This window comes from Chiloscyllium plagiosum, chromosome 1 (genome assembly GCF_004010195.1).
Source record: "Chiloscyllium plagiosum isolate BGI_BamShark_2017 chromosome 1, ASM401019v2, whole genome shotgun sequence".
Taxonomy (NCBI): Eukaryota; Metazoa; Chordata; class Chondrichthyes; order Orectolobiformes; family Hemiscylliidae; genus Chiloscyllium; species Chiloscyllium plagiosum.
In genome coordinates this window covers 39,274,880-39,289,767 of record NC_057710.1, presented here as the reverse complement: position 1 = coordinate 39,289,767, position 14,888 = coordinate 39,274,880, and the positions used below count along the sequence as shown (strand labels likewise).

General features: G+C 39.5%; 1 protein-coding gene across 5 annotated transcripts in view; it reads right to left on the bottom strand.

The window, feature by feature from the left end:
- The window catches only part of LOC122540110 (WD repeat-containing protein 7), a 674,231-nt gene that overhangs the window by 552,942 nt on the left and 106,401 nt on the right, over positions 1 to 14,888 (bottom strand). For all 5 annotated transcript variants that reach the window (XM_043675451.1, XM_043675605.1, XM_043675690.1 and 2 more), the window contains one exon: positions 6,011 to 6,206. In XM_043675451.1, the coding sequence (XP_043531386.1) occupies positions 6,011 to 6,206 (196 nt within the window). The remainder of the gene's footprint in view (positions 1 to 6,010; positions 6,207 to 14,888) is intronic.

The window sequence follows — 14,888 nt, the reverse complement described above, 5'->3', positions numbered from 1 at the left end:
TATCGAATCTGAGAGAATGGGTGAGATTTTAATGATTACTTTGCATCAGTGTTCACTGAGGAGAGGGACATGATGAATGTTGAGATTAGAGACATAAATTTGTTTACTCTGGACCAAGTTGACATAAGAAGGGTGGATGTGTTGGGTAGGCTAAAGGATATTAAGGTGGACAAATCCCCAGGACCGGATGGGATCTATCCCAGATTGATGAGGAAGGCCAGAGAGGAAATAGCTGGGGCCCTGACAGATATCTTTGCAGCATCCTTAAACACAGGTGAAGTGCCAGAAGACTGGAGAGTTGTTAATGTTATCCCCCTGTTCAAGAAGGGTAGTAGGGATATGCCAGATAATTACAGACCAGTGAGCCTGACGTCCGTGGTGGAAAAGTTGCTGGAGAAGGTACTGTGGGATAAAATCTATTTATATTTGGAAGAGAATGGGCTTATCAGGGATAGGAAACATGGTTTTGTGCAGGGGAGATAGTGTCTTACCAACTTAATAGAGTTCTTCGAGGATGTGACCAAATTGACAGGTGAAGGAAGGGTTGTAGATGTCATATACATGGACTTTAGTAAGGTGTTTAAGGTTTCCAATAGTAAACTAATGGAGAAAGTGAAGTCACATGGTGTGCAGGGTGTTCTAGCTAGGTGGATAAAGAACTGGTTGAGCAACAGGAGACAAAGAGTAGTAGTTGAAGGGAGTTTCTCGAAATGGAAAAAGATGACCAGTGGTGTTCCACAGGGATCAGTGCTGGGGCCACTCTTGTTTGTATTATACATAAATGATCTGGAAAAGGGCACTGTTGGTATGATCAGCAAGTTTGCAGATGACACAAAGATTGAAGGAGTACCAGAAAGCATAGAGGACTGTCAAAGAATACAGGAGAAAATAGATAGACTGGAGAGTTGGGTGGAGAAGTGGCAGATGGAGTTCAATCCGGGCAAATGTGAGGTGACGCATTTTGGAAGGTCTAATTATAGAGCGAACTACTGTAGACAAAAGACCCTTGGGAAAAGTTAATGAGCAAAGACATCTGGGAGTTCAGGTCCATTGTACCCTGAACATGGCTGCACAGGTGGATAGAGTGGTCAAGAAGATACATGATATACTTGCTTTCATCGGACGGGGTATTGAGTATAAGAACTGGCAGGTCATGTTAAAATTGTACAAGACTTTGGTTCGGCTGCATTTAGAATACTATGTACAGTTCTGGTCGTCACATTTCCAAAAGGATGTGGACGCTTTGGAGAGGGTGTAGAGAAAGTTTACGAGGATATTGTCTGGTACGGAAGGTGCTAGCTATGAACAGAGGTTGAGTAGGTTAAGTTTGTTTTCATTAGAAAAAAGGAGATTGAGGGACATGATCGAGATCTACAAAATCATGAAGGGTACAGACAGGTGGATATAGATAGGCTTTTTCACAGGGTGAGGGATTCAGTAACGAGAGGTCACGCGTTCAAAGGGAGAGGAGAAAAGTTTAAGGGGGATACACATGGAAAGTACTTTACACAGAGGGTGGTAGATGCCTGGAACGCGATGGCCAGCAGAGGTAGTAGAGGCAGGCACAGTAGATTCATTTAAGATGCGTCTGGACAGATGCATGAGTAGGTGGGGAGCAGAGGAATACAGATCCTTAGAAAGCAGTTGATAGATTTAGATAGTGGATTTGGATTGGCACAAGCTTGGAGGGCTGCAGGGTCTGTTCCTGGGCTGTAAATTTTCTTTGTTCTCTTCATTCTTTGAATCTGTACCCCTAGATCTCTTCATTCTGTAACACTCCCTAGGGCACTAACTGACTGAGTAAGTTGTGTCCTAGTTGGACCTACAAAAACGTAATACCTTACATTTATCTAAATTAAACTCAGTCTGCCATTCCTCAGCAAACTGGCCCAGTTTATCAAGGTCTCACTGTATTCCCAGATAATCTTCTTCACTGTTCATGTGGTGCATGTACATCTACAATGCTGACAGCAAGCAAGTTTCAGAATTTTGACTCAGCAAGTGAAAGGACAGTAATGTATTTCCAAGTCAGGCTGATAACTGGCTCAGAGGGGAACTTGTTGTTTCCCCAAGTATTTGCTGTCTTTCTTTTTCTAGTCAGTACAGTCCTGAGTTTGGAAGATGTTGTCTAAGGAGCCTTGGTAAATTCCTGCAGTGCATCTTGTAGATAACATATACTGGTGCTATAGTGTATTGATTGACTGACTGATTGACTGATTGATTGAAAAGCTTTGTTTACCAGCAGTACAGGCAGATCATAGTAAGCAAGAATGTACAGATCAGAGATTGTTAAAAGACTTAGACAGAGACATACAGATTACATTGCATAGGGTGTGCGCTAGGCAAGATTAACTTATCAAAAATCAGCATTTAATGAGGCTAGACAGTCCATTCATCAGTCTAATAATGATTGGGAAGAAGCTGTTCCTGAACTTGCTGGTGTGTGTGTTCAGGCTTCAGTATCTTCTGCCTGACAGAAGAGTTTGTAAGAGATCATTACCAGGGTGCAATGGGTCTTTGATGATGTTGACAGCCTTTCCACAGCAGCGAGCTTCTGGTGGCTTCTGTGATAGTCTGTGCACACCACCTTCTGTGCTTTCTTAGGTCCTGGGCAGAGCCATTGCCATACCAGGCCATTATGCAAGCAGACAGTATGCTTTCAATGGTGCATCTATAGAAGCTGGTTAGGGCCCTTTCAGCTAAATGACCAGCAAGCTACCTGTGGAGGTAATTTCTAAAAGGTTTTGCTGACTAGAGTTTTACAATCTAGACAGAGAGAAAAAGAGTCGGTCATTCCTAGGAAGGAGGTTCACAATAGCAAATGTGCTGTCAGTCTCATCAGGAAGAAGACTCAATGAGAAAAAATGACCAAAATCACAAGGCTGAGGTGGTTTCAGAGAAAGATACAAAGAAGACATGAGTTTAGGGAACCCATGTTAAATAATAAGTCACCTGAATTCACATTCAAGGGTGTCGCAATTAACTGAAGGATAATAACATGAGTTCAGCTTGGAGGTAATTGCTGAAAGGAAATGGACTGCAGCCATGCTAGCTGACCAAAAAGCTTTAGTAGAGAGACAAGAATGATTCTATAGAACAGAATCCCTACAATGTGGAAACAGGCTCTTCGCCTAACAAGTCCACACCGACCTTCTGAAGAGTAACCCATCCAGAGCCATTCCTCTACCCTACATTTTATCCTGACTAATGCACCTAACAACCCTGAACACTATGGGCAATTTAGCATGGCCAACTTACCTCACTTGCACGTCTTTGAACTGTGGGAGGAAACCGAAGTGCCATGGGGAGACCCACACACACAAGGAGAATGTGCAAACTCCACACAGACAGTCGCCTGAGGCTCGAATCGAATCTGGGACCCTGGCACTGTGAGGCAGTTGTGCTAACCACTGTGCCACCATGCCGCCCAAAACAATTTCATTCTTCACTGTGGTTTGAAAGCCCTGTTGTAATTTGTATTTTGTGTAACAAACTTTTATGTTCTTAAAACATTTTGTACATATGTTTAATAAATTATTTCATGATAAACAAAAAGGAAAAGAAAAACTTATGATCTATCAAGCAGGAATCGGATTTATTCAATATTAATATCATCTGGGTCATAGTTAATATGACTGAGGCCCATCTCCTGATCCTTGCAATATCCTTGGAAATACTTGTGCATGAAACACAGGTAATTAGAAAAGCTAATGAAATGATGGCTCTTATTTCAAGTGGGTTGGAGCATAACAGTAGGGAAGTATTACTGCAACTTTACAAGGTGCTGGTGAGAACACATTTGGAGTAATGTGTGAACACTTCTGGTCACTTTTTACTTCAGAAAAAATGTCATTTCATTGGGGGCACTAGGATGATCCCCAATATGCAGGAAGTGCCTTATGAGCAATGGCTAAATAGGTTGGGATTCAACTCATCAGAGTTTATAAGGCTGAGAAGTGATCTTATTGAAACATTAGGGCCTTGACAGGGTAAATGCTGAAAGGATGTTCCATCTCATGGGAGAGTCGAGGACCAAAGGGCACAGTCTCAGAATAAATGGCCGCAAACTTAAGACTGAGGCGAGGAGGACTTCCTTCTGTCAGAAGTTTGATAATCTTTGGAATTCCCTGCCACAAAGAGCTTGGGGCAACAGTCCTCATATATATTTAAAGCTAAGATTATTAGATTCTGGATCAGTCAGGGAATCAAATGTTACAGAGAAAATGCAGGCAAGTGGACATTAGGAATGTTGAATCAGCCACGATTGTATTGAATGGCGGAGCTGGCTTGAAGAGTAGAATTCCTGTTCCTATTTCTTATGGTTTTGGCCTGTAAATCCACCATTGCTCCATTTATGTCTGTGCTTCATTTTCTGTAAATTAACCAATCTTCAATCCATACTATTACCCCTTATCTCATGAATCCTAATTTGTGTGTTCACTTCTTGTATAGCAAGTTATAAAAGGTTTTTTTGAAAATCCTGTCACACTATGTCTTCTGATTCTCTCAGTTATATACAGCCATGCCAACTCCTCTGATTTCCACCAGAAATGTTTTTTTCTGAGAACACTCCGGCCTTCCACATGATCGCTAAGCAATTTTTGAAAACTGTCAATTAAGATAAGATTCAGAGCCTTTAGCTATCATTGAAAATAAAATGTATTAATGAATTCTCTGATCACTGCAAGTCCCAGCGTGAGCCAATTCACAAATTCAGATTTGTGAAGCATTGAATTTGTAGTAGTTCTGGCTCATCTATGTAACATTGTTGGATAGACAGCCTGAAAAAGAAGGAAACTGTGGAGATGAGAACAGTGAAAGAGCTGCTAGAGCTATGTGTTCTGTTTATGCTAATGTAACATAACTTCAGTTGTATGCATCTCATCACTTTGGAGCAATGTATATCTTATTAGGAGGAGGAGGACAACAATGAACTTGCAGGTGCTCAATGTTAGACATGCACTTCCTGCATTGGAGCACAAAAAGGGTGGAATCAGGGCACTCCTGTTTATTGAACAACACAGAAGAGGTCACTGTTAAGGGGAGGTGACGGCCGAGTGATATCATCACTATGCTACAAATTTCACGACCCAGGGACTCTGGTTCAAATCAAGTCATGGCAGATGGTGGAATTTGAATTCAATATAAAAAAAAATTTGTCATTGAAAGGCTAATAATGACCACTGCGCCTTGTTGGAAAAACCCATCTCGTTCAGTAATGGGAAGGAAATCTGTTATCCTTGCCTATTTTGGCCGACAGGTGATTCCAGACTCTCAGCCATGTGGTTGAATGTCAACAGCCCTCTGGGCTATTAGATGAGCAATAAAGAATAGCCAGGTCAGTGACATCCAAATCCCATGAATAAACAAATTGTTATAAGGAGCTCATGAAATTAAAAGATTGGATTGCTTCATAAAATACCATTAGTGACTTACCATATAGAGTGGATATCGTGTTTAGAGTTATGTAGAAACTGAACTGCTGGAAACTATATTATATGCACAGACAAAGCATGATAGATGAGCGAGTTAGTGCAAAAAAGGATGAAACCAGGTGACTATTAATCTCAATAATTTACCAAATACAGAGGAACCTCGATTACCCAAATACCAATTTTCCGAAAATCAAATTATCTGAAGGAGATCTCTAGGTCCTGATAGAAACATTACATCAAAGACGTGTTTCCAACAGTGATCGCATCTTTTGTTTACAGTGATTAATCAGGCACCATCTCCAAATGTCTGACCTGCCGCCCTCTCTCTCTCCCACACTTTACAGAGGGGTGTACCCTCTGTATAGCTAACAGAGCTATACTTCAAACAAAAACCTACTAGTTCAAGATGTCAAATTTTCACGTTATTTGAAGAAAAAAATGAAGCTTTACATCCATTATTTTGAAAAGTACAAGTAAATACAAATCACTGAGAATTTAAATTGTTCTTGTCTCACATTTGACCACAGTTGTTATACAACATTAGCAGCTATTTAAAATGAGATAACTGTACTCACCAGTATCCATTTGCCAGACATAAACAGACCCATCAGAACAACCAACCACTAGGTAATCATCAGAAGGTCTCCATTTGATGACTTGAATAGGAAATAAATGCCTTGATGCGAGCATTATGCATTTCTTGTCTCGAAGGCTGAGAAGACCCACCGAGTGATCACTGGCAACTGAGCAGATACAGTACTGAACTCGAGACTACAACCAAAACCAAAAACAAAGAAAATATTTACTTTGTAACATTAGGCAGATATTTTAAATTGGAAATACATTCACTAAAAGAAACACTTTGTTACTTGCATAAATTACGCAATTTTAAATTAATTATATTATTATCACATAATGCCAACTAGAGATTGCCTATACGCTAATGAACTATACATAAAAGTGACAAGGACAGGAAAAGATTCAATGGAATATAATGAGAACTAATTTTAGAACAGCAATTGGCACACTGCTGGAAATGCAGAATATTCCACTGCTCTCGTCATTTTCCAGTACTCACTAAATTGCCATTCATGAAAAAAACTGCTCCTTTTCAGAAGCCCTGTTTCAGATTCCAATCTATGGGTGCTCAAGAAGGTAGAAAGATATACAATTAGCCACCATTTAAAGGTTGCAGGTGTGTTTTTAAAAATGCAAAAATGAAATTAAGACTGGGGTTATGTTCTTTCGGAACTTCCTTAACAGGGAAAAAAAAAGATATAAAACCACCTATTTGGCAATTGAAATATTTTACAGTGTTAAGTTCCTGTATTGCAAGCTAGTAAACTTTTAAAATGAACTAAAAGAAGTTACTTTCTACCTCCAGTACCCTCCTGCTTACCACCAATTCTGGTGACCAAACTTCCCTGATCTCTCTGCTTACTGAAGATACCTCGTCTTCCCTTGCAGTCATTTCCTTCCCAACCCTCCTATGAAACCTCTCCCTGGCCCCGAACCTCTGACTTGCAGACTCTTTCCATGTAAGATGCACCTTCTTTCAAGCTTCCTGCTGCCTGACTCACACTGTTACCATTTGCCTCTCCTGAACCTGGGTTCCCATTCAGATCTTATCCAATGCTGAAGCTTTTGAACTGTAAAAGTCCAAGTCTTGATGCTGCATAAATCATGACCTGGGGCTGTTATAGTTCATGGCCTCTTTAATTGTTCTCACTTGCGATTTCCCTTGCCTATGACTTCACCGTGTGAAAGTTCAGAGTCACAGCACACAAACAGACCCTTTGGTCCAACTCATCTATGCCGACCTAGTTTCCCAGACTAAACTGAAGACAAAAAATGCTAGAGATCACAACATGTCTGATAGCACTATGGATGCTGTCTGAACACTGATTTCCAGCATTTGGTGTCTTCAGTACAGATTCCAGCATCTGCAGTAATTTGTTTCCAAACTAAACTAGTCCCAATCTCTGGGGACGAGTAGCAAAAGGCAGGGGGAGCAGCTTTAGCTGTCAATTAAAAAACATGGATTCTAGCAGCCGCAGCCCAGCACTTTTGTACTATCAGGGCTGCCTATATGTTCACAACCCCACAGCTATGGTAACAGACCAGATCTGGATTCTAAATAGAAACACCAATTCAGGAGGCGGTGATGAGAAGTTGAATCAGGGAGTAAGGGGTTCAATGAGGCAGTGAGTCTGAGGGAGTGAGAGATCACAGGTTGGAGGTCAGGCACATAGACAGGCCACAAATCAGAAGTCAGGCAGGGGGTGACATCACAAATCAAATATTGGGCACAGGGAGGGGCCACAAGTCAGACATTGAATGGAGAGAGAGAGAGAGAGAGAGAGAGAGAGAGAGAGACTGACTGACTGACTGCAAGGGAGAGAGTTAAAATGGAGAGGTGTAACTCCTAATAGTGCCAAATAGGTCACATTGGAAAATATGATCAAACAAATCTTGTGACATGCAACAAGATTACAGGGCCCATTAACTTACAAACACCAAACAGGTCAACATTAAACGGAGGCTTAATGCCGGAATGGTTTCAGGAATGAAGGATTTTGGAGAAGGTTCTCTTTAGAACAAAAGAGATAAAGGAAATCCTTAACCGAAGTATAAAAGCTGATGACAGATTTAGATAAAATTGACTAAATAAAAGCTATTCCCATAAGTATATGGACCAGAGAACTCAGGCGTTAGGTTTTTAAGGAAGAATTTATTTTAAATTTAGTAAGTGATAATAACTTGGAAATGTGCTTCCTATAACCGTGGTATAATGACAAGGATGACATGTTGCTTCCAATATAGAAACATGACATATAAAGACTTTGAGAGTCACCCATGCAAGCTCCCAATTATACACTAACCACAAAATGGGTGACATTTTGAGAACTGGATTACTATAAAACAGTAGCAATAAATGGTCTTTCAGGATCCATTACTTGGATACAGCTAGTATAATTTCCAGCAAGGCACAAAATATCCAAGTTTAACAAAGGACACTAAGTATTGCATTGCATAAGTACTGCAAAGAAGCATCAAGAAACTGATACAGGAAGGGAGTACAGAATATGACAAATTAGCAAACAACATAAAAATGGACTTTAAAATCTGTTACAGTCTAAAAAGGAAACATCTGACTAAGCCAACAGTAGGTCCTTTCCTCACAGAGTCCGAAAAAATTATAATGGGGAATAGAGAAATGGTACAGAATCTAATTTATTCATTTATGTTTGCTTTTGAAAGATGAAGTGTTTCACTTTGATTTCACAGTTGTCAGTTTCATTCATTTGCTGAAGGACTGCTGCCATTATAACAATATTTGAATTAAAGTTCTCTGGATTATTAGTCCAGGCTTTTTTCCCGAAATAATGAATTATACAAATTAGGAGTAGGAATAGACTGTTCAACACCTCGAAATCTGCTCTGCCACTAAACAAGATCATAGCTGATCTGATTATGACCTTAAATATGCGTTCCATATACCCCTAATAATCATTCACCCTCTTGTTACCAATAATCTATGCACCTCTCTTCTACCACCTATTCAAGACGACAGTAATCCAGGAACTAACTGAAGGCCCCATTACAGGTCAATTAGTTTCCAGAAATGTTTTTCAGTATGAATGTAGATGTATAAATTTATAATAGAAATGCCAGAGAAGACAAATTTAAATTAACGACTAAACTATTGCGACAAACAGGATGAGAGAAGAGGACGGTCACAACACACATTAGAGATATGTTTTATCCAGTTCTCAATGTAGACAATTATAGATACTAATCCATCCATTTCAGGGTGCTAATCCACTACCAGATTAGTTTTGAAAAATACTGAAACTATTTATTATAAAATAATTATTCAATAAAGAATGCAAAGCATATTGTGCTTAAAATATGATATCCTTCTAAATAACTTAATAGATACATACTATAGAATTCCTACAGTATGGAAACAGGCCCTTCGGCCCAACAGGTTCACACTGACCCTCCAAAGAGTGACCCACACAAAACTCATTCTCCTATTGCTCTAAATTTACCCTCCTGACTAATGCACCTCACCTATACATCACTGAACACTATGGACAATTTAGCATAGCATAGCCTGTACATCTTTGGATTGTGGAAGGAAACCAGAGAACCAGGAAGAAACCCACGCAGACATGGGGAGAACGTGCAAAAGCCACACAGACAGACAGGCCCCTGAGGCTAGAATCGAGCCTGGGTCCCTGGTGCTGTGAGGCAGCAGTGCTAACAACTGAGCCACTGTGCCAATCACCATACTAGTTAGAGAAAACTTTCTCTTCAGAGAACTGTACCAAAAAAATACTTTTGCCAAATAATTGCTAATTTGTGAAGAAGAAAAGGATAATGTTCCAGATGACTTTCTGCCTGGCATCTTAACACAGGTCAAGTGATATTGACAAATACAGGTAATTGTCAACAGACACGTGCAGTTGTCACTGGGCTATTTTCAGAAGTGGTTTGTTCAGGAGATGTCAATAGAAAGCCTCCCCAAAGCTTTTTCGAGGAATAACTGTATTAGTTTTAACTCTCTCGTTGGATTCTGAGAATTATTTTAGAAGAAAATGGGTTAGTTACATCCTAACTGAACTTTAAACAGAATGGAATAACAGCAACTCATACGTGTGATTTCTAGCAAACAATTTCAAACAGTTCTAAGGATGGCATACAGCGTCTAACAAAATGTCAGAAATCCCTTATAGCGACTGTTTAAAACCAAATTCATACTTCTCAATCTTTGAAATCAACCAATTTCCTCAAATTATTTAAATACAAGGCCTTAAATAAATTAATAATTGAGGTGTTGTCAAAGGTGCATGCCCATGTACTTTGTTTGAATTATCCACGAAATCTAACTCTGCTATACCTCAAAAACACACTTACAGTAAGTCCCATCACAATATCACAGTGGACTGACGATAACAAGTCCCATACACTTAATACAGTTGGGTACAATTCTTTACTAAAACAAATTATTTTCTTGTATTTTTCTTGGGAATAGTTTTTAAATGCTCAAAATCTAGTGTAACCCACTTGCCTCAAAGTTGGATGTTCTAACATTTTTCCATGTAATTGAAGTCACAAAGTGCATTATCTAGACATAAAGAGAGTCAAAAGCCCCTTGTAACTTCCAAGTTTAAAGTGAAGACATCATTTGAATAAAAGTCACATGCACAAGAAAACCCTCACTGCTGGTGCATTTGTAGATACTCAAGTGACATGGATCCCATCTCTGAAAGCTTGCCTTTGTACTTTTATGTAAAAATTGGGTATCTGGCTTTTTATAACCCTTTGATAGTAAGAGCCATACTCATTCGGGGAAGCAAAATCCCCATCGGCCAATCTAAATGGAAGGTTGGATCTAAAACCACTTTGAACAGTTATCCCTCGGGACAAGATCTCAGTCTAATCAAAGCAAATTTTGTAGTTAAAATACAAATTGTAACTTAGGAGTATGCAAAGCACAATAGGCAGTGACTTATTTATCTGCATGACCAAAACAATCTTGAATATGGCTAAAAATGTCTACTTTTGCACTGCCATAAACAACACTATCACGAGAATCTACATGACAAGGGTGAACTCTAGCTAAGTGAAAGAGATAAAAATGCTGCAGAAATCTGAAGTGCACATTCTCAAGGGAGGAATAAATGTCCATAAGAATCTTTTTAAAAAATTAATAAAAACTTGAGGACATACTATCCTTCACAGGCTCCAGGAGCAACAAGGCTTTTAAACATAAGACAGCTGATGTTCAATAAATGTTGCATAGAAAGTTGAACTGTACAATTTGATAATGTTTATGATAGCTTTAAATTAACAACTGCACACTTGATTTCCAGTGTAAACATATGCAAAGAAAAACTTTAAAATGTTCCAAGGTCTCAAATGGAAAAAAGGTTAAAAAAAAAATTCAAGTGTCATAAAAATGAAAAGCCATCAAAAATACCACAAATTGCATCAAGTTAACAGTGTACCTGAGGGATTGGAATGAGTCTTAATGGACCAAGAGATAAAATGATATGTTCACGTTGAGTGCTTGAGATAGAGGAAAAAAAGGACATCGTTAAAAAGGAGGAATTATGAAATCAGGAAGGAAGATGCAAGGATCAGATAACTAGGGAGCATTCTATTGCTAAAAACAAATGATCCCAGCATTAGAGTTCATGGAGGAGAGGAAACGGACTACTGCAATGCAAAAATGTACATCGTGCATTTAATCGAAATATAAAAAGGCAATTACAGTCAATTAATAGTTATACAAATGTGCAGTTATATATAATGAAATAAATTCAGTACGAGCAGGTCACAGGTAATATATCCTGCAGCGAGTAACTCATCTCCAGACTCTTCAAACCTGCCCACTAAGCACAAAGCAAAAATCAAAAATGTGATACCATCTAGAACAAAGAAGTCTTCTTAATTGGCACCACATACATAAACAATAATTCAGGTCACTACTGATGTCCAGTAGTGTGTACTTCTGACGAGACAGGCCGCAGAAATTCACCAAGGCTGGTTAGATAGCACCTTCTAAAAATACAACCACTATCATCTCAAAGGATAAGGGTAGTCAATGCATGAGAACATCATGACTTGCAAGTTCCCCTCACTGCATTCACCACCCTGATCCTCATGCAGTTACTGTGCTGACATTTGCCACAAACCTTTGGTAGAATAGACACGTTCTCAAAGCCTGATGATTCGCAATTTGGTTATGGAATGACGAGCTGCACCACTGCTTTAGTCACTCTTAACCCACTGCATCTTTCATATAGGTCACTTTGGCCTTAGCAAACCCGGTCTTTGAGAGATTAAGTTCCAGGTCAGATGACACTGTTTTCTGACAGGGGACTTCCAGTTTCTTCAAGTGCATGTCCCAGGTGTCACTGTACACTGGGAGGCTATTGAAGTGAATTATACTATTAGAAATACCTTAGCATGTATAATTGAAGCACATGAGGTTGGGGACAGTGTATTGAAGTGAATAACGAACTGGTTAGCACACAGGAAATAATATAAAAACTTGAGAACTAGGAGCAGGAATAGGCAATTGAGCCTGATCCACCATTTAATCCAATTATGACTGATCTCATCTCAGCGTTAACTCCACTTTCCTGCCCATTCTTCATAAACCTTCAACCAATTCCCTATTAAAAATTGGTGATCTCTTCCTCAAATTTATGTCCCGGCATCTACCAGACTTTAGGATAGCAAATTCCTCAAATAGATGACCCTTTGAGAGAGGTATTTCATCCTCATCTCTGCTTTAAATCTGTTAACTCTTATCCTAAATCTCTGGCCTCCTGTTCTAGACTGCCCCACGTGGGAAACACTCTCCTTACATATAGTGTGTCAATCCCTTTAGCATCTTGTATATTTCAAGTAAATGTGTTCTCATCCTTTTAAATTCTAGCACGTATAGGCCTTAACAGTTCAATCTCTCTTCACAAGACAAAACACTCATCTCTGCAATCAATTGAGTGATTCTCCTCTGAACTGCCTCAATACCATATTCTGCACTCTGACCTGCTAACTGATGGACTCTGCATGGTACGATCTGTCTGTAGTGTACGCTAAACAACGCTTTTCGCTCTATTTTGTACCTTGGACAGTAATTCAAATCAAATCAAAAAATATCCATCCTCAAGTAAGGGGACTAAAATTGTATGCAATATTCCAGATGCGATCTCACTGATGCCTTGCACAGATGCAGCAACACTTCCCTACTTTTATATTCTATTCATTCAGCAATAAACACCAAACTTCCATTTGTCTTCCTTATTTTCTCATGTACCTGAATACTCCATACCTGGGACATCCAGAACCCTATGCATGGAAGCATTCTTAAGTATCTCTTCATTTAGACAATAAGTTGCCTTTTTGTTTCTCTGACCAAAATGGACTACCTCTCACTTCTCTACATTAAACTTCCCGTGTCAAATTTTTTGGCCATTCATCTAACCTACCCATAATCATTTACACATTTCTTATCTTTTTGTTGCAATGTACTTTCCCACCTACTTCAATGTCATTTGTAACTATGGCTCTACTGAAAAGCATGAATAAATGTATCTTTTTTCAAGTAATAGGCGGTTGAGTAGTTGGGCACCACAGGAATCAGTGCTTGGACCCCAGATATTCACCAAATATATTAACAATTTAGATGAGGTAACTAAATGGGATATTTCCCAGGGTGCAGACAATACAATGCTGGGTGGGAGGATGAACTGTAAGGAGGATGCAGAGAGGCTATTATGATTTGGACAAATTGAGTGAGTCAGCAAATTCATGGTAGATGAAGTATAACATGAATAAATATGAGATTACCCAAAGCAAGATGACAGATTGTTGTCTGAAGACAACTGATTGAAAAAGGAGACCTGGGTATCCTTGTACACGAGTTGCTAAAAATAAGCATGCAGGTGCAGCATGTGCTGACCTTCATAGCAACATGATTCAAGAACTGGATCAGGGATGTTTTGCTGCAGTTGTAGAGAGGCTTGGTGAGACCACATTCGGAGTCTTCTGTGCAGTTCTGGTTTCCTTATGTGAGGAAGGATGTTATTGTTATGGAAGGAATGCAATAAAGGTTTACCAGAATGATCCCTGGATGGTGGGACTGACATATGATGAGAGGTTGAATCAATTAGGATTATATTCACCAAAGTTCAAAAGAATGAGTGTGAGATCTCATAGAAATCTATGAAATTCCAAAAGGACAAGACAGGGGAAATGCAGGAAGGATGCTCCTAATGACCAGAAGCCTCCAGAATCAGGATGTACAGATATGCAGGTGATTTAGGGCTGAGATGAGGAGAAATTTGAGCCTATGAAATTCTCTGCCACAGAAAGAAGCTGAGGTCAAAACATTGAACATTTTCTAAAAGATAGATAGATATTATTCTTACAGCTAAAGGGATCAAAGGGTAAGTGGAGAATATGGAAACAAGGTATTGAGTCGGATGATCAGCCATGATTGCATTAAATGACAGAAGTTTCAAAGAGCAAAATCAGCTATGCCATTTTCGTTATTTCGACATTTCTCACTATCAGGCTCATTAATCCATGAACCATGGCTGAAACACTTGCAGGTCCAAATGGTATTGCAAATGGCTCCAGTCACCGTATTAACTTTTCAGTCGTCAATACAGAAGCTTGTAGAGCCACCTGACATAGGCCTGAGAAAAACTGGGGAGCTCCAGCTGCTGGCACTAGGCTTTTGTCAGTTGGTGCTCCAGCGTATTGCTAATCACCTCCTGAGCTTGGTCCAGCTTTTCTGAGGTAAAAACAATGACTGCAGATGCTGGAAACCAGATTCTGGATCAGTGGTGCTGGAAGAGCACAGCAATTCAGGTAGCATCCGAGGACAGGCAAAATCGACGTTTCGGGCAAAAGCCCTTCATCAGGAAT